The 21,356-nt window shown below is 42.9% G+C and overlaps 1 protein-coding gene across 1 annotated transcript in view; it reads left to right on the top strand.

Annotated features, from left to right (window-relative positions):
* The first annotated feature begins 526 nt into the window (after positions 1-526).
* mcc (MCC regulator of WNT signaling pathway) overlaps positions 527-21,356 on the top strand; it is a 570,331-nt gene continuing 549,501 nt past the window's right edge. Inside the window, exon 1 of the mRNA XM_039758932.1 lies at positions 527-817. Within this exon, the coding sequence (XP_039614866.1) occupies positions 690-817 (128 nt within the window). The 5' untranslated portion in view covers positions 527-689. The remainder of the gene's footprint in view (positions 818-21,356) is intronic.

Genomic DNA, 21,356 nt, shown 5'->3' with positions numbered 1-21,356 from the left:
TAGGGTGCTGTCTGTGTTGAGTTTGCATGCCCTCCCCATTTTCTTCTCTGGTATTTCAGTTTTCCATTCCAAATCCCGAGAGATATGCTGGTTAGGTTATTTGGTGTTTTCAAATTGGCCATGTCTGTGTGTAAGTCTGCCCCCGAGTGAAGGACTGATGCCCTGTCCAGGGCTGTTTTCAGTTTTGTACCCAGTGCTGCTGTGTTTGAAAATGTTTATTATTATTAGTAGTAGTAGTAGTAGTATTATTGTATGTTTGAATAATAATGCAAGAAAGTCCTTAGGTGTTTTGCTTGTCTCATTCATTAAAGACGCGCCTCGTCCATGTTAACTTGCTCCACACTTATCAAGAGAACATGCTAGTGATTAAAGAAATGAAATTCCTCTGAGGTCGTTTTCACTCGAATTTTACTGGATCAAAGTAACACAAGCGCTTCCAAAATATGCGCGCCGCGGCCGCGCGTCCTGTAGAGGATTTCGCGTGTGCATGCCCGCGCGCTCCCGCGTCCCTTGTTTGGTCTGCGCTGTGCATTGTGAACTGCCGAGGCTCCCGAGGTATACCAAGAGAAACTGGCGATCGATCGGTGCGCTCTTCGGAATATCCTTAGCTGGAAGCGTGCGAGATCGTGAGGCCGGAGCACAGCGGCTTGGCACCCGTGGAGGGAGGGCAGGAGGGGAGGGGGTGGATCATGGCGGCGGCCGCGCTGGAGGTGAGTGTGAGCAGCGGGAGCAGCGACACATCCAGCACCGGCGAAGAAGAAAGGATGAAGCGGCTTTTCCAGACTTGCGACGGGGACGGAGACGGATATATTAGCAGGTAATCGGGGCGTCGCTGGAAGGGGCGAGAGGTTGAACTGCACAGGGAAGAAACGAAAAGTGCCTCTGCAAGACAGCAGAATGCAACTTTTTTTACTCAATAAAACAATAATTTAGCGAAGCTGAGGCACTACTGGTTGGCAAGAAACTGCGATCGCTCCTTTTTCCTTATGTCAACTTTGTATCAACTTGTGAACGCTTTGAAAAAGTTGCGCGATTTGCCATTTTTACTTCTGCTGGCAGCGGACATGCCAACTTTGCTTTGCAGTTATGCGATCCATGAGCTTGCAGCTTGCTTGAGGATGTCGTAAGGTTTTGCTGAACGCGCACGAGCGGCGACTTTGCACGCGTTTGACAACTTTATATTCTCCGCAGAGAGCCCGGCTGCTGGCAAGCAGCTCTAATCTTGGCGATACCACCGCTTGTCTGCTCAGGAGGCGTGCTTGCTTTGATCTTCTCCGCGTGATAGCTGTGGGATGCCCCCAGGTAGCTGAAGGGCGTCCAGATTCTCTCTTACATCCCTACGCCCCATGTGCTTAATGTGGGCAGAACCACATCCCCAGCACAGTCTGCCCCGCGAGGCTAACTAACTAAAGTTTATAGTTTCGGCGAACGCTGGGTACGTGACTCATCTCTTATTATTGGATTTGCCTTTACCCATTGATTGGATGTAATGAATGCCGACAATAAAAGCTTAATTGTTGGTATTATTGTAGCCCTGAAGCTGTGTCACCTTTGAAATGGGCGGGAGAGAAAGTGTCCTTTACTTAAAGAAATGGCTGGAGTTAAAATTGCCATGAAAAGGTGTGGATGGGTGTTTCAACTGCTAAAACGCTACTTTTAGGTAGGCTTTAAAGATGCAGATTTATGACGAAGTAATTAGTTTTCTGTGGCACTTCAGGTTTGAGCATGTAATTATGGTAGTTGTGGATTGGCATCCTTTCCGTGGTTGGTTCTTGTGGTGCGCCTGATGATCTCGGGTTAAGCTCGAGCATTTTAAATAGAAAAAACATTTAATATATATATATATATATATATATATATATATATATATATATATATATATATATATATATATATATATATCAGATTAATGGTATATAAACAGTTATTTTTAGTAGTATGTTCACGTATTTTTACATTTACACTGCCACCTGAAAAGAACACTTAAGTGTAAAAGGGCGAGCGGCATACAATATTGTTTCTTGAAAAATAAAAGTCTACAAGGTAATTAAGAATGTTTTAAATATGTTGATCCATTTTAAAATGAACTGATTATTGCTGATGACAACTTCCAATGGAAAGAACAAATTACTTAAAGAAGTCCATTTCTGTCTAGTAAGAAACCGAGCACAAAGCACTACTAGCAAACTGGGAGTTAAAAAAGTTGCCACACTAAGTTAGGAGTTGGGATTGAAATGCAAGTGCATGATTTATAGTCAAGTGCCTTTAAGCCACACTACAACCTTGCAGACCAGCACATTGATCTGCATTGTTGGTTCAACAAAGGCTTTGGGATTAAAACTAAGGACACTTTCATGTCTAATTTGATTTTACAGTTTTTCAGACTGTTTAATATGTTTTGACAGGTGCAAAATCTTCATTCCTAACTACCAAAATGGGGATTGTCATCCATCTTAAACATGTCATCTTGCAGCAGTTTCAACCAAACATTTTTGGAAACTGCTTAAAGAAGGCAACTACTGCAGTATATTAATTGGAAGTAAACCATTGCTGTGCACTGGAGAGAGAGCACTGGCAGACAGACAAGCATACTGTAACACAACACTGGCAGACACAGAGTTAGGAGGAGATTAAATGCCTTGTTGAAGTTTAGTATTGGAAATTGATTAGCAGCAAGAGACTAGAAAGCTACTAACAAGTTGGACTTGGGGCTTTGCAGTTTAAGATCACATGAAGTATTGCATTCAAGTGTCTTTAGACCGCAGCAGATTCAGAAAGTATTCAGACGCATTCTCATTTTTTGCTGTGTTGCAGCTTTGTGCTACAATCAATTAAACAAGACCACATCAAGCAAAAATCAATATCCCAGGAAAATGAATTTTAGAAAGTCTTGCAAATTTATATAAAAGAAAAAGAAATCACTTTTGCACAAGTATTCAGACTCTTTGCTATGTCACTTAAACTCTGACTCAGGTTAATCCCACTCTATTGATCATCACTGAGATGTTTCTGCACCTTGTTTTTTTAAAAGGCAACTGTGGTCAATTCAGTTGACTGGGCATGATTAGGAAAGAATTATTAGGTTGAAAGAATTTCTTGCTGAACACAGAGGCAGTAGGCTTCCAAGAGCACCGTGGCCTCCATCATTTTTATGGAAGACATTTGAACAACCACAACTTTTCCTAGAGCTGGCCACCCAGCCAAACTAAGCAATCATTCATGTTAGGAGAGGCGACCAAGAAGCCAAAAGTAGCTCCGGCTGCGCTCCAGGTAATCTGTGTGGAGATTTGAAGAAACTTCCAGAAGGATAGCCATTATTGCAGCATTCCACCAATTTGATCTTTATGAGAGAGAGAGAGAGAGAGAGAGGCCAGACAGAAGCTTCTCCTCAGCAAAAGACACATGGAAGTCCATTTTGGAGTTAGCAAAAAGGCAGCTAAAGGACTTCCAGACTGTGAGAATCAAGATTCTTTGGTCTGATGAAACCAAGATTAGCATCAACTCTGGAGGAAACTTGGCACTGCTCATCAACTGTGCAATACCTTTCCAACAAAGCATGGTGGTGACAGCATCATGCTGCAATATCGTTTTTCAGAGGGAAGGAATGGAATACTAGGCAGTATTAAGGGAAAGAGGAACAGAAAAACATACAGAGAAATCCTTAAGGAAAGCCTCCTTTAGAATGCTCTGGACCTCAGATTGGGATCAATGTTCACCTTCCAACATGATAATGGCCCCACAAAACAAAGAAAACACAGGAGTGATTTAGGGACAACTCTGGGAATGTTCTTTAGTTGCCCAGGCAGAGCTCGGACTTGAACCCAATCAAACATTTCTGGAGAGACCTGAAAATAGTTGTCCTCAGATATCTCTATCCAACCTGACAGAGCCTGAGGGGATCTCCAGGGAAAAATGGCTGAAAATCTCCAAATCCAGGTGTGAGAAGCTGATCACATACTCAAGAAGACTCCAGGCTGTAATCACTCTCAAATGTGCTTCAGCTAAGAACTGAATAAAGGGTCTAAACACTTATGTCAATGTTACATTTCATTTGTTTGGTTTTAAAAAAATTTAAAAAAATTGTGAAATCCTCTTTTCAGCTTGTCATTACAAGGTATTGTGTGCTGCTTGATGATTGCAAAATTGACTTAAATGAGTTTCGCACAAGGCTTCAACAAAACAAAATGTGACAAAAGATAAATGGGTCTGAATTCTTTCTGAATGTACTGTATAAAGTGTGAAGATTAGGCAGTCTATCCCTTTCATCTACTCAGTCCAGTTCCGGGTAGCAGTGGTTGAGAATCTTCCCTTGATGCATCCGGGGAGAATTTCTGGACAGGATGTCAGTCCATTGCTGGGCACAGTCACTTATATGGCCCAACTTGATGAATTTACATTGCCACCTAATCTAGCACCATTTGATTATTTTCTTTCTCTATACATAAACCTCAAAAGTTGTATTTACAACAAAAATATGATTTAATTTAAGTAATTCTTCAAATATTCCTATAAAATCCTATTAATGTTGTAGTTTATAGTGTAAAATGACATGAAGCTTTAATTGTGTTAATGATACCCTTTTAATTTATTTGAATTTTATAAAGTTTGTTGACTGTTTATACTTAAGAAAATATAATTTTGATTAAATAAATTCAGTAAATTCAGAGTTACGTGATTAACCTTTACAGTGCATTCTGATTATATTGTAACGACCCGGCAGCAAGCGCTGGCGGAGTGACGCTGTATGGGTAATTTATGTAAATAGTTTGTGGGGAATTTATGGGTAATTTATGTAAAGCTTATTGTTGTGTCGAAATTAACTTAGTAACCTAATTGTCTTTCTTGTTGTAAGTGTTGTATGTGTTTGTGCTCAATCAGTGGGGTGGGTTGGGTTATCCGTCCGGGGTTGTTGTTATTGTAAATAGTCACCATCAATGAGAAAGATGGCTCTGTAAATGACCTTGACCATGGCTATACAATGAGTTTTAAGCTTTGTTTTACTGGCTATTTGTTAATAAAAAGATACAACAGGACAGAGCTGTATCATTGCTAAGATTCTATCTAAGCAATTATTGCCGAGACACTCGGAGTCGTGCGGTGTATGGGACACGAGTGCTCGTTATCTAAAGAGCTGGGTGCAACTGCGCATAACGCTGGCAATCCGCTAGCCGACAGCTTGGGAGAGGTGCAAGGCAGAGTTCGGCTCTAAAATCTTTAAAGACTCCACCACGGGTCGCTACATTGGTGTCAGAAGTGGGAGACCAGGCTGTTTAGAAGACGCCGTTATGGAACAGAGTCTTGAAGAATTAGAGCGTGCCATCTTCGAGAACAGCGTTACGTTAGAGCACCTGATCAGCGGAGCTGTGTGGAGAAAAGAGACAGACCGGCCTGATGGTGCCAGTGTTCCCCGGACAGTGTTGCGATCTTCTAAGCGTGGGCCGTCTGCTGCCGCAGTGATACCCCAGGTTACCAGTCGGCCGGTCCTCTTCTCACGGTCACCTGCTAAGCTGCCGCGATACAGCGGATTGACGCCCTTAGAGCCATACCTTGCACAAGTGGATCTGGCCGTGATACACAATGAGTGGAACCGCGAGGAAGCTGCAACACACTTGGCCCTTGCCTTGGAGGGTCCCGCACTTCAGGTACTCATTGATCTGCCATCGGAAGAGTGTCGTGATCTTCAGGCTCTCACCGCTGCTCTCACCCGTCGCTTTGGACAAAGAACTTCAGCAGAATGCAGCAGAGAAAAGCTGACTAGCCGATGTCGGCGTGAAGGTGAGAGTGTAGGAGCCTTTGCCGCTGACATCAGGGTATATACACGAAAAGGTTACCCTACTTTCTCGACAGCAGCGAGGGAGGAACTCAGTCTTCATGCTTTCCTGCGGGGCCTCACACCAGAACGTCTTCGCCAGCATGTCTGTCTATCGTCACCCCGAGATTTGAGCGAGGCACTACGAGAGGCTGAGTGGGCTGAAGAAGTACTACAGGCTGAGTCACCGACAAGACGAACGCCACGCCCGAGTCGACTAACAAGAGCAGTTGAACGAAGGGCGGAAGGGGACCCATCTGAGGTAGTGGAGGTCAGTCGCGCCCAACCAACATCAACCCCCCGACAGAGACAACGAGTAGACTGCTGTTTCCGATGCGGAGAACCAGGGCACTTTGCCAGGGATTGCCCTGCCCCAAGTCCTTTGCCTCGTACAGCATCACCGCAGGGAAACGACATCGGGGTGAGGCCGTGAGGGGACCCTCGCTCCGTTTTTCAGCACCCCTCCACAATGACTGCTTTAAAGTTGGGCACTGTGGATTTTCCACTGGACTATACCTAGACTGCACTATTGACGGACGGCCATGCAGTGCTTTAGTGGACACGGGGTCCACTATTTGTTTGCTACAAAAGGAGTGTTGCCCAAACCGCTGGTCTTCTTCCAGAGGGCTGGACCCCACAAATAGCGAACTACGCACTGTTACGGGTGAACGGACAGTAATGCCCGGAAAGAAACTGTTATCTGTGTTGGTAGGGATGAAACAGACCAACCACGAATTCTGGCTTGCGGACATTAAAGACCAGTGCATTATTGGGTTGGACTTGTTGGCCCACTGGGGAGCACGTGTTGATGTGTCAAGGGCCATCCTTTGTTTGGGTAATGAGACTGTGCCGCTCCGGTCGGGCTGGAACCGTCCTGGAAGGACTGCCAGAGTGGATTCACCTGGACACCACTGCTCACCGCTCCCAACCATTGTTTGGAAGTTGCAAGGGTTCAAGAGAACCCCAGGAGAGTATTGCTGGACAGTCAAATTCATCGCACGACCCCCCATCAGCTGAGACGGTTGCCGCTGTGGAGGAATTGGGCCATCAAGTGGTGAACATCTGAGCACGCCACAGCAGGAGCAACTCCAGAAATTACTGAACGACTTTGTGGACATTTTGCGCTCGAGAGGAGGACTGCACCAGAACCTCGTTAGTAAAACACCACATTGACACTGGCCACGCCGCCCCATTCGTTTGCGCCCCCACCGATTGCCTCTTGCAAAACGCCAAGCTGCCGAAGAATTGATTCGCGAGATGGTAACCAACGACATTATTGAGCCTTCGGACAGTCCTGGGCCGCACCCATGGTCATGGTGCGGAAGAAAACGGGGGGTTGGCGCCCTTGTGTGGACTTTCGTAAATTAAATGCAGTCACTCGAAAAGACTCTTACCCACTGCCCCGCATCGACGATGCATTGGACTATGTGGCTGGATCCCGTTGGTTCAGCACCTTGGACTTGCGCAGTGGATATTGGCAGGTAGAACTGGCAGCAGAGGACCGACCCAAAACTGCATTCACCATCGGACAAGGGCTGTGGCAGTTTAAGGTAATGCCGTTTGGACTTTGTAATGCACCGCCACTTTTGAAAGACTAATGGAGCGGGTCCTAAAAGACATTCCCCGAACCCGCTGTGTGGTCTATTTAGATGATCTGCTGATTCATGCCAGAGACTTTGACCAGGCTGTGCACAATTTAAGGGGGGTCCTGACCGCCATTCGTAGCGCGGGTTGCGGTTGAACCCTGAAAAATGCAATCTTCTCGCCCGACAGACCCAGTTTCTAGGGCACGTAATCAGCGAGAGTGGGGTGGCTACAGACCCAGCAAAGGTGGCTGCCGTGAGCAACTGGCCCCCACCAGCCAACATCACCGAACTGCGGAGCTTCCTGGGTTTAGCCTCATATTACAGGAGGTTTGTAAAAAACTTTGCAACCATTGCCAGCCCCTTGCACCGACTGACGAGTAAGGGCCAACAGTTTGGGTGGACGGAGGACTGCACAGCCGCTTTCCAACAATTAAAGGCTGCCCTCGTCAGCGCGCCTGTCCTGGCGTACCCTGACCCCAACCAACCTTTTGTGGTGGACACTGACGCTAGCAATGTGGGGATTGGGGCCATTCTCTCACAGAAGGGGGAGGCTGGAGAGAGAGTGGTAGCTTATTACAGCTGCAGCCTCAGTCGACCGGAGAGAAATTACTGTGTCACTCGGCGGGAACTGTTGGCAGTGATCCTAGCGGTACGGCACTTTCGGCCCTACCTATTGGGCACTAGGTTCACGCTGCGGACTGACCATGCTAGCCTCACCTGGATGTTGAATTTCCGGCAACCAGAGGGCCAGGTGGCAAGGTGGATGGAGATTCTACAGGAATATGATTTCGAGATACAGCACCGACCAGGACGGCAGCATGCCAACACTGATGCCCTCTCCAGGCGTCCATGCCTCAGCAATGAATGTCGATATTGCCGCCGACAGGAAGAAAGGGGTCTGGGGCCATCATCAGCATCCGCAAGGATAGATGACACTGTTGGAGTAGGGGAGCCGTTCACTATTGACCAATTGAGGCAATTACAGGCGAACGACCAAGCGCTAGAAAAGGTAAAGGGCTGGTTGGAGACACAAGAACGTCCCGACTGGCAAACCGTGTCTTCACAGGGGCCTGAACTCAAACTACTACACTCCCAGTGGGGCAACTTGGAGTTGCACGATGGCGTAATCTACAGACGGTGGCAAGCACCCGGGGGGGGAATTGACCGACTACAACTGCTGGTTCCCCAGGCTTTGCGCCGAGGTCCTCCGATGGGTCCACGGAGCAGCTGGATCCGGACACTACGGAAACGCTAAGACAGTGCGTCGACTACGGCAGCGGTTTTATTGGCCCGGGTGTCGGCAAGACGCGGAGCTGCACGTCCACTGCTGTGACATCTGCACTGCGCAAAAAGGACCTGGTCAACGCTCTCAGCGCCATTGCAGCAATACCTTGTCGGGCACCCATGGAGAGAATTGGAGTGGACGTACTGGGTCCTTTTCCTGTAACGGAAGCCGGAAATCGCTTCGTTTTGGTAGCAATGGATTACTTCACCAAATGGCCAGAGGCGTATGCAGTTCCGGATCAGAGTGCCTCCACAGCGGCTCAAAAACTAGTGGATGAAATGTTCACTCGATTTGGAGTTCCGGACGAGCTCCACAGCGATCAGGGCGGAACTTCGAGAGCCGTTTGTTCAGGAAGGTGTGTCAGCGACTGGGGGTGAAAAAGACCAGAACCACCCCCCTTCACCCGCAAAGTGATGGATTAGTCGAGCGATTTAATCGCACCCTGGCCACTCAACTGGCAATCCTGACCAGTCAACACCAGCGAGACTGGGACCAACATTTGCCTCTGGTCCTGTGGGCATATTGGACAGCAGTGCAAGAATCGAGCCAATGCACACCAGCGGGGCTGATGTTTGGGAGGGAACTTCGCATGCCAGTGGATTTGGTGTTTGGCTCGCCCCCTGAGCCTGAGATTGTTGGTGGGCCCGAAATGGATTATTTTAGACGGTTGAAAGAGCGGCTGGACACCGTTCATCGACTGGCCAGGGAGGCCTTGGAGGAGCTGGAGCTCGCCAGAAACGGGCTTACACACGGGCTCATGGCCCGACACTGAAACCAGGGGACAAAGTGTGGGTATTTTGCCCACAACGGAAACGGGGACTGTCTCCAAAATTAACTCAGCATTGGCAGGGACCTGGAGAAATTTTGGACAAAATTTCGGAGGTAGTTTTCCGAGTCCGAATGCCTGGACGGGGCAGACGGGTGGTGCTGCACAAGGACCGTTGGCACCATACCACCCACTGGCCCCGGAGAAAGAACGACTCGAGGATACAAGCGGCTCTCCAACCTCCACCCCCGGCGCAGAGACGGACATTGACAGTCTCAGGACTGAGCCTGACCCGAATAATGGCATCTCCGGCAGGCCGAAGCATGTCCGTCGCCGGCCCGGACACTTGCTCGATTTTGTTTGTGATGAGTAGGGTTGTGGGGACACTAACCCTCTTGGGAGGGGGCTGTGTAACAACCCGGCAGCAAGCGCTGGCGGAGTGACGCCGTATGGGTAATTTATGTAAATAGTTTGTGGGGAATTTATGGGTAATTTATGTAAAGCTTATTGTTGTGTCGAAATTAACTTAGTAACCTAATTGTCTTTCTTGTTGTAAGTGTTGTATGTGTTTGTGCTCAATCAGTGGGGTGGGTTGGGTTATCGCCGTCCGGGGTTGTTGTTATTGTAAATAGTCACCATCAATGAGAAAGATGGCTCTGTAAATGACCTTGACCATGGCTATACAATGAGTTTTAAGCTTTGTTTTACTGGCTATCTGTTAATAAAAGATACAACAGGACAGAGCTGTATCATTGCTAAGATTCTATCTAAGCAATTATTGCCGAGACACTCGGAGTCGTGCGGTGTATGGGACACGAGTGCTCGTTATCTAAAGAGCTGGGTGCAACTGCGTGCATAACGCTGGCAATCCGCTAGCCGACAGCTTGGGAGAGGTGCACGGCAGAGTTCGGCTCTAAAATCTTTAAAGACTCCACCACGGGTCGCTACAATATTATTTGTTTCCTGCCTTGCACCCTGTGTTGGCTGGGATTGATCCAGCAGATCCCCGTGACCCTGTCGTTAGGATATAGCGGGTTGGATAATGGATGGATGGATGGTGGTAATATTAGTCACTAATGTATTGGTCCACACATTTTCTAACCCGTTTATTCAGGGTTGATGGAGCTGGTGCCATTTCTGGCAACACTGAGGCCCAGGTGGCAACTGACCCTGAACAGATCAGCAGACCATTCTAGGATGCATACACACACTTACAGCAACAATTACTCACACCATATCACGTTGAAATTGGCAAATTAACACAGACATCTTTGGGGTACGGGAAGAGCATCTGCACCAAATTGGAGAAAATGTATAAACTTGGGCTTAGCAAGAGTTTTGGAACTGTAAGGCAACAGCAAAACCACTGCAACTATGTTTTGTTCTTAATTTATGCAGAGCACAGGAAATTGATTATTGTTTTGGCAATGTTAATGTGCATCGGCTGATTATCAAATAGATAACTGGCCAGCATTACACTACAGGATTCACCATGATTTCTGGTTGGTAAGCATGTCAAATTTACCAACTGCAGTTGGAGAATCTCATTGTATTTGAGGATTTGGATCTATACATCTAAGAAACATATTTGTAAAATTCCATTGTAACTATTCGCACTTCCAAATTTTCTATTACACTATGAAATTACCACAGGGTTGCTTAATTTGGCAGTCCATGAACTTACAGCATACCGCAACAGGAAGAGGAGCATTGAATGTAACTAAACATGAAACTTTGTACAAACATGTGTGCTGGCTCTCTTCTGTTTGCATGATCCAAAACACTTTTTTTCCTTCTACCTTAACAGCTGTCATTATTCTTCTGGTTATTATGTGTGTTGTACTTCCAGTTGAGAGCTCATTGGCTGTTAACCCTGACAGGCACAAGGGCTCTCACTTACTACTGGCAACTCAATATAATAAAATCAAACTAGTTTGATTTTGTTGTAGTGAGTCTCAGAAGGCTATAATCAAGTTTAAGTTACACTGCACGACTGGAGGTTACTAGCCCATGCTGCAAACAGTTCAAGACCTACTTTGATCCTCTTAACTTTATGTAAAAATAAGTATAACTGAAAATCATTGGAAGCATTATATAATGTGATTTCAGCTTAAGGAGTATTCTCTGTGGTTTGCTGTCTATTTCTTCTGGCTTATAAAAAGTAAAACGTATAATTAAATTAATAAGAAGTGATTTGTTTAAGGCTACATTATTTCAGATCCATGTTTAGTTTTTCTGTTCAAGAATACAGCTGAAAATTTGCTAAAAATCCTCAGGTGATTTTATATAAATATCCAGAAAAGTATCACACTGTTTCACTTCTACTCTCATTTTTATCTTGATGAGGACTGTCCAATATCCATCCATCCATTTATCAATCAATTAATCAATTCATCCATCCATCTTCTTAATCCACTTACCCAACTCAGTGTTGCAGGGGAGTTGGAGCCTATCCCAGCAGTCATTGAGTGCAAAGCAGGAAAAACACCTTGACTGGGTGCCAGTCTATTGCTGGGTTAAAACACACACACACACACAAGGTTCAATTCTACAAGAGCAATTAACTTAACCTACATGTCTTTGGACAGTGAAGTAAAAACAGAATACATGTAGGAAACCCACTCAGACACCGGGAGAACATGCAGACTCTGTATGGGGAGTACCTGGAAATCCCTAGGCTCCTTTTTATGAGACAGCAGTAATACTACTGTGCCACTCTACAGTGAAATATGTATATATATATTATTTAGGTAAACATTTTTAAATCCTCTTTATACAATTCAGCAGCATAGAGGGCATATTTTACATTGGAAACATCATTCAATTTATAATATGTATACTGAAGCCTGTGCTGGTATATGTTTAATTGACTTACTGTGGTAACACACAATATGTGTAAAGCCTGTCTTAACAACTTTGTTTTTGAAGACAAATTTTGAACAATGAATAAATCAAAGAATCCTACCTTGGTAAATTTCAGTCAAATAGTAAAGTTTAAAATGTTAATTTCAAAAATGAGCAGTGGTGTAAATAATGCTTAAACACTAAGGAATCCCATAGGTTTAGGTATGTTTGAAAATGAGATTTTCTGACAAAAGGCCCACTTGCCAATGGAAATAATGTGTAAAATTTCCTAATGACTAACCTGGAATTTGAACCATCATCCTGCCTCTTTAATGAGAGCAACACAGTAGAAGCCAAAGTAGAAGCCTAAGTGCTTGTTAGAAATATTAAGAAAAAGTATTGGAAGGAGCTTTACAAATCAAATATGATTAGAAGCTGAAAACTAAAAGAAAACATTCATGGCAATGAGAAAGAGAAAGTAGTAACACAGAATCAGTTCTCTGTATAGAGCTTTCAAAGTTAGCAGTCCAAGTTAGTAGGTTAATGTGCCATTTGAAAATGACAGAAATTAAAATTCTGGACAACATTTAAATCTTCTCTTTGGATTTTAACATAAAGGTAGCTACAGCCTCAAAAATACATATGCATAATTAAGAGAGTTCTGTTAACTGGATAGAGGAGCCCAGACAAGGCCATTGTGAGATGTTCTTAAGAGTCTAAAGGGTTCACACAATGTAAGTACCATAGACAGCAATTTTGGAGTACTAATACAAACAGCTTTACAGGTTTGTTTTGACAGCAATTATATGTGTGATGGTAAGCTGGCATCGATGAGGAGTTGTGTATGTAGTTTTAAGGTGGAGCAAAGGCTTTGTAAGTTTTAATTTTGTGCTTCTTCCTACTTGTTAATACTTCATGTGAATACACAATGAAAATAATAATCACAGTGGACCAATCAAAAGGTAGTAGAAGTATGCAAAATTACTATAGCATCCAATTTAGTAAGGTTGGTTTGAACTATTAGGACATTGCATGGAGTGGAGTTAAGAAGACTGACATATGCAGCGGGTCCAGATGGAGTATCGCCATGACTGCTGAAGGCCTGTGCATTGGAGCTGGGGTGTCCTCTACAGCACATCTTCAACCTGAGCCTGGAACAGGGGAGAGTCTTGAGGCTTTGGAAAACATCTTGCATTACGCCAGTCCCAAAAGTATAACATCCTAGTGAGCTGAACGACTTCCAGCCTGTTGCTTTGACGTCACATGTGATGAAGACCATGGAGCGGCTGCTGCTTCACCACCTGAGGCCACAGGTCCGCCAAGCCCGCGACCCTCTGCAGTTCGCATACCAGGAGAAGGTGGGAGCGGAGGATGCCATCATCTATATGCTACACTGATCCCTCTCCTACTTGGACAGAGGCAGTGATGCTGTAAGAATTATGTTTCTGGACTTCTCTAGCTCCTTCAGCTCCATCCAACCTCTGCTCCTCAGGTACAAGCTGACAGAGATGGGAGTAGATTCATACCTGGTGGCATGGATTGTGGACTATCTTACAGACAGACCTCAGTATGTGAGTCTCGGGAACTGCAGGTCTGACATTGTGGTCAGCAACATAGCAGCGCTGCAGGGGGCTGTACTTTCTCCGGTCCTGTTCAGCCTATATACATCAGACTTCCAATACAACTCGGGGTCCTGCCATGTGCAAACATTTGCTGATGACACTGCTATCGTGGGCTGCATCAGGAGTGGGCAGGAGGAGGAGTATAGGAAACTAATCAAAGACTTTGTTAAATGGTGCGACTCAAACCACCTACAACTGAACACTAGCAAAACCAAGGAGCTGGTGGTGGATTTTAGGAGGACTAGGCCTCTCATGGACCCCGTGATCATCAGAGGTGACTGTGTGCAGAGGGTGCAGACCTATAAATACCTTGGAGTGCAGCTGGATGATAAATCAGAATTCCAATATTGATGCTCTGTGTGAAGAAAGGACAGAGCCGAATATACTTCCTTAGAAGGCTGGCGTCCTTCAACATCTGCAATAAAATGCTGCAGATGTTCTATCAGACAGTTGTGGTGAGCGCCCTCTTCTACGCGGTTGTGTGCTGGGGAGGCAGCATAAAGAAGAGGGATGCCTCACGCCTGGACAAACTGGTGAGGAAGACAGGCTCTATTGTAGGCATAATAGCTGGACAGTTTGACATCCGTGGCAGAGCGACGGGCACTGAGCAGGCTCCTGTCAATCATGGAGAATCCACTGCATCCACTGAGCAGTAGAATCTCCAGACAGAGGAGCATCTTCAGTGACAGACTGCTGTCACTGCCCTGCTCCACTGACAGACTGAGGAGATCGTTCCTCCCACACACTATGCGACTCTTCAATTCCACCCGGGGGGGTAAACGCTAACATTATACAAAGTTATTGTCTGTCTGTTATACCTTCATTGTTATCACTCTTTAATTTAATATTGTTCTTTATAAGTATGCTGCTGCTGGAGTATGTGAATTTCCCCTTGGGATTAATAAAGTATCTATCTATCTATCTATCTATCTATCTATCTATCTATCTATCTATCTATCTATCTATCTATCTATCTATCAAGATTACATCTTGCCTGAAGAAGGGGCCTGAGTTGCCTCGAAAGCTTGCATACTGTAATCTTTTTAGTTAGCCAATAAAAGGTGTCATTTTGCTTGGCTTTTCTCTACATTCATAATGGCTAACACGGTACAACAACCTAATACTATCTATCAAGTAAATTCTTTTAAACCAAAAACATGCAGCTTCTACAGCCTTGCAGTGCCAGACAGCACTGTCCACCATTTCATATATAATAAAATGCAAGGCTTTTTTATTGGTAGTTTTTATAATGTTATGGTGCTTTGAAAGTGTAAAGATGTGACCAGTCAGCTGTGAGTTTTAGCTGTTTTGACTTGCAGCATTTTGTTGGACAAGTGAATTACCAATGCTAGTGGGATGGATCATGTGCCAAAAAACCAACATAATTAGCCAAAGAAAGTAATAGATATTACTACAGTTATATCTCCATCATAAAATCCAGTTATTTTCTAATTGTTTTGTTCAGTTTAAGATATTGGCAGCATTCAAGAGCAATAGCACTGGTTAATATCGGTGTAGCTGCTGATATTCTGTTGAAAATTCTTTACCTAGAAAGACATGAAGTATATCGGTTCATTTTGGATTTCACAGTGAAGAAAGAGCTTATTGTCTTACTTAGTTACTTACTTACTTTCTCTTCACAATTTAACTCTTCTATATGAGGTTTATACCTAATCAACCTTATCTGTACAGCTGGGTCCTGCACCTCATCCCCAGTGTGGACGCTAGAGGCTCTGTTGCCCCATTGAACCCACCAGACAGACGTCCAGGACACACATTTAAAACACAAGAATAATTTCTTTAATAATATTCTTCAATAAAGTGCAGAAAGCACCACACACTCCACAATTCTCTAATCACTAATTAATAAACAATAACCAATCCTTCACTCTCAGCAGCTCCATCACACTCGCTCCCAACTCCGGCTCAATCTGCTGGGTTTCCCATCGTCCTTTAAATAGTTTGTGACCCAGAAGTATTCCTTCTCCGGGTCAAACGCCACATCCTCGTTCCTTAAATATCCTGGAAGTACTGCGGGCTTCCATCCTCGTGACTTCAAAGTACTTCCGGGTTGGTGTAGCAATAATAGTCCCCAGGTTCTTGGTGAGCTCCCCCTGGCGACACCCCCGGCATCCAACAGGGCTGAAGAAACGGACTCCATGTACCATGCTGCCATGAGGAAATCCGGGGAACCATTTCTGTTCAGGGGAGCTGCCATCTAGTGTCCTGGGGGATGCAATGCCCTGAAAAGGCTCCTCTTCTTTATTTTCTCTGTTGAGGGACGTCCCGGCCAGACTGAAACGCCGGCCATCCATTACACCAGTCAAACCCTTTTCCTTCAGATCTTCTTTTACTTTATTCACCCACCTCTTCTTCGGCCTTCCTCACTTTCTCATTTCTCCTGATCACATGTCCATACGACTTCAATCTACTTTCCTGTACTTTCTTAGCTATCTCTCCCACTTTTGTTGTTCTTCTAATTGTCTCATTTCTATTTTGTCCTTTTCTTGTAACTTCACACATCCATCTCAACATTCTCATTTCTGCCATATCTAACATCTTCTCCTGTGTGCCCTTTACTGCCCATGTTTCAGCTCCACAAATCATTGCTGGTCATACCACTGTCTTAAAAACCCTACTTTAAACCTTTGCTTAAATTTTTCGCTCACACAATATTCCTGATATCTTCTTCCAATTATTCCATCCACACTGCAATCTGTGAGTTCCCTCTGCATCTTATTCTCCACCTTGGGATACCGCTGATCATACTTCTTTAAATTTATCCACTCTTTGTAATAGCTCTCCTTGCAGACTAACTTCTGAATCCTGATCCTTATTATACCAGAAATAATCTGTTTTCTTCCAATTTGTCTTGAACCCTCTATCTTCCAAAGCCCTTCTCCAGTCTTCCAAGTTCCTCTCCACTTCCTCTATTCTGGTGCTACACAACACAATGTCATCAACATTAAGCATGCACCAGTGGGACTGGCCTTTTATCCCGTGGGTCAACACATTCAATCAGGTAGTACAGAAATAACTCACAAGGTATGCCTTAGAGCTAAGTTTACAAATGTATGTTTTTCTTACTAGGTGTAGTCGATTGACATGTTTTTGCCCATTGGTATTTCTCCATTTAGTGATCATTTGAGAATTTCTTTTATCCTCTAACAGAGAGACACGCTACAATCTAAAATCAATAAAAATGTCAATTTCTTTGGATTGTTGAGAGTTAAATCCTCAATTATTACTTCTCCGTTACTTAAGTATGGGTGTTAGAATGGGGTGTTAACTGAATATATTCCAGTAACATTGATAAAATCCCTGCTTTTCTACGGATCTCCCCATCTGCCTCTATTGCTCTACCAGTCATGTGTCTTTGGCTTTGGGCTTAGAAAATTTTGTGTAGTTTCTTTTAAATCATTGAAAATTGCACATCAGTCTGCAATAGTAGATATAGCTTGGCCTATTAGCTCAGAGAAGTGAGATAGCCCCTGTAACATGTGAGTCTGTGCTTCGCTACATACTTTACCTGATAACACATTTCATGCAAATACCATAGGATGTCTCAATAATGAACATTTTATTCATTATTGCATGCAGGGCTGTAGAGTCAGAGTTGTAGAGTTGGAGGCAGAAGCAATTACTGGGTATACTGGCATTGAGGGTGGAGCTGGTAAAAGTATTCCGACTCCGACTCTAACTAAATGTAAATTGCAATATTACGTGTTAAAATTTCCAATTTCACATGTACTGGTTCAATTAAAATTTTATTTTGTCTTCCATCCTTTTGATAAAAATATAGCTTCTTTTTTTAATCTTGTAAGTTTAGTCTTATGTTTAATATTACTTAGTGTTAGTAAGTCACAATATTGCTACAGCACTTAAACCTAAACCTTAACAGGTTAGAGAGCTAAAAAAGTAGCCTGATGATTCACACAGGCAGTGATGAAGTGTCTTGTATCTTGTATGATGTGTCCTTTCAATCAACTTAGTAAATATATTAGTCTAATTACAAATGGAAGAGTCGGAGTCTAAGTTGGTGGTACCAGGAATTGAGGACTGGAGTCGGAAACTTTGTGAAATGACTGTACACCCCTGACTGTATTCAATTCCTTATGTTTTACTGTTGAAAAAAATATATGTAAATGTTTGTACTGTATATCTATTGTGTGTTCCCCTGCTTTAAAAAGGTCTAGTGCAGGTAAGAATTTTATTGACCTTGTGACATTCTTCAAATAAAGCAACTAAGCTAAACACTGAGGCATGTGAGATAATCAGCCATAGTGCATTCAGGAGGGTTCAAAACATGGCATTGTGACAGTGCAGTAAAGTGTCAATGTGTAGATGCTGCAAAGAACTGAGCCAAATATGGAACCTATGGATAAAGTTTGTACGGAGCAGAAACAGGGACTGGCTTTAGAAAAGTTTCCTGATATGTTTCCAGTTTAATTAAAACCAACGATGATAAACACAGAGAAATATTTTTTATTTTGTCATCCAAATTTTATTCCTTTTGCTGAAACTTATAAATTTATTCACTTTATAAAACTTGTCGTTTGCAATCCATCTTCATTAATTCTACATTTTCTTGTAATGCAAAAAGGGAAATCTTACAATTAAACAATCTAGTGAAAGGTTTGTGTTGGTCAGAAGATCATTACATAATTATGGGCTATGATGAAAGGTGCATTGAAAATTAATCAGTGTTATTTGTACACAAGTTTTATTTTACAACCTACTCCTTATTTGTTTGTTTCTCAAATGTTGTTTGCTTTTGTTACATGTAAATTTGCATGATGTGGCTGGCACTGAGCAGATCTCATCTTTCAACAACAACACACTGCATGTTACCAAAAAGAGAAGATTATGAGTGGAGTAGGAGGTTCCCCTCAGTTTAGTGTAAGCCTCACTGCATTGCTCACTATTTAGCTATGCTATTATGCTCAACTGCATTTAGTCCTTAGCAGAAATCTGTCATCCTACACAACCAATAAACAACTCACATTCAATTATCCTCCTAAGTGTTTGTCAGATCATTGACAGATAACAAATAATTATTTTAAAATGTAGTTCTTGAAAGTTCTTGTATTTTTTTATATGTTAGGTTGTAAGGATTGATTTTTTTTAATGATCACTTTGTTGTAATTCCCAAAAGAAATATTAGAGAGGGGGTAATTAAAAATATATCAGCTTCAGTTGTGCTTAGTAAGAATGTGGTACTTAAGAATTTAGGATGAAGAAGTTTTATTTCAAAGCATTTCAATTACTTGAAGTGGTACTCTAAAATAAATGTTGAGAAGTCTTGGCCTAAATTATATTTAATCACATATTTGTCAACATTCAGCTATAGTTAAGCATTTGTTTTGAATAATATGTGTGCTTTTACCCAATATCATATTTTATGACTTCTGTTAGCAGAAACCAAGATCCAAGATCATGTCCAGTTTGACAGCATTGGGTTTATATTAATGTGAGCCTCTAACCAGGTGGGCTTTGGCTTAAAACAAACTTGGGAACCCCTGTTCAAGACTAAAGTAGTGAACCTTCAGCCTGGATTTAAATGAGCAGGGTGGGGAATCCTTTATACTAGTATTCAGATAATTTAGAAGTTTCGAGGCTCTCTAGCTAAATGCTTTACCTTCTACCATAGTTTTATACACAGTTGGAGTTGTAATATAAGCTTAAGTTCTTCTAAAGAAAGCCAAGACCAATTACATCTTTATATAGTAGAAAGTGGATTGATAATAGAAATTGGCCCCAGTCTTTACTGGTAGAGAATGTGGACTTAGCAGCCAGATCTGTACATTCTTACTTCTTAGTTGTTGTTATATTGCTTGCAGCATCCCTTTGAATTGATTGTAGGTTGGAAATATAACAATTAATTACTGTAGCAGTCAAATAAACAGGCAAATTAACTTTTCTATATATTGCATAGTGAGAAAATGCTTTCATTTTCGTCTATGTCAAACCTGGAAAATCATCCCTGGATAATACTGTAATGATATGACTATAAACTGCTAAAGACAATATTTAAGAAATTCAGCAAAATTATTATTCAGGCCATCTGAGACCCAGTCCATACTACTGCTGTTTTATTTAAATACACAGACATTTGTCTCCATTTTACCCATTCATCCACACTACACCAATGTTTTCAACCCATGGAAACAAATACTTCTGAAAATGCTTTCCAGAGCCAGATACTTTTAAAAATGCTGCTGGGGCATTTTAGTGTAGAATGGCAAAAACAAAGACATCTGAAAAGGCTGCCTCAGTTGCGCTCTGGTTAGTTTGTTCTTATTACGCAGCTCATTCAAAGTTTTATTTTCTGATTGGTCACCTTTCATGGTAGAAAAACATATTCCAACATAGCAGGCATAGAAGAGTTCCTTTCCATGGCGCTTGTTGTGTTGTTTACATCTATACATCTAAATAGAATTTTGGGCGATTTTTAGAAATTGTGATCAAATTACAATTTAGTAGTCACATTGCACAATAGTTGCCAGTTGTATTTATTCTCTAACTGCATGAGTATGTTTGGTCAGACTGATATGCCACATAATGGGTGCTAAGACCATATGGGTAAAATGCACACTCACTATGGACGATGTACAATGAATTTCAGGAAAATTGTTGGTGACATCAGAAAATCAGCTTCTGAGACTGCTCACACTACAAGACAGCCAAATGAAATTTCTGATATGGAGATTCATCCAGTCGAGCAGCAGATCCGTCGTTAGATGCAATCAAGCATTGCAACCCCACTGTTACTATATATGAAATGACGGCCGATGAAGCTAAAATTTGGGCTGACTTAAAAAATCAGCCAGTAACTGAAAATCAGGCTTACGATTGTGCCAGAACTGCACAGTGTATGCCCAGTTAAAGACGTCTATGCTATGTGCTAGCCCAGTGTAGACATGCGATTTATTCAAATGTGTTTTTAGTATGGATGAAAATACTTTCGAAAATTATAGCGTGAATGGAGATTGCGTTTGTTGAAGAACAGGAATACACAGTAGTGGAAATGTTTCCTAGGTTAAAAATTAAGTATCTTGTTATTATCCCTTGCATTATCACTCACGAATGAATTTTCTTTTACTTTGTTTAAGAAGAGGTAACCTTCATCCAATGTGTTATGTCTTAGGAGAAACGTTATTAGGTTTTATTGGTAAATACAGGGTGTCACACACGTGCGCATGGGAGGCAGCTAAAGGGCTTGAGTAAGGACAGTTCCGAGACATACCGGGATGTGGCAGAGTGCACTGACTCTTTTTCTGTCTTGCCTGCAGACCATTCCCGGGAGATTCCACCTGGTGCCTCAGTTCTGTTTTGGACTTGGTTTTGTGCACATCAGTGCTGTATTTACTGAAAATTACTTTTGCAGCCAGGATACCAGATTATACAGGTAGCTTCCCTAAACCTTTATATGACTCTGTCTCGT

This window comes from Polypterus senegalus, chromosome 7 (assembly GCF_016835505.1).
Source record: "Polypterus senegalus isolate Bchr_013 chromosome 7, ASM1683550v1, whole genome shotgun sequence".
In the NCBI taxonomy this organism is placed as follows: Eukaryota; Metazoa; Chordata; class Cladistia; order Polypteriformes; family Polypteridae; genus Polypterus; species Polypterus senegalus.
The sequence above is the reverse complement of the archived record's forward strand: the minus strand, read 5'-3'. Positions and strand labels throughout refer to the sequence as shown.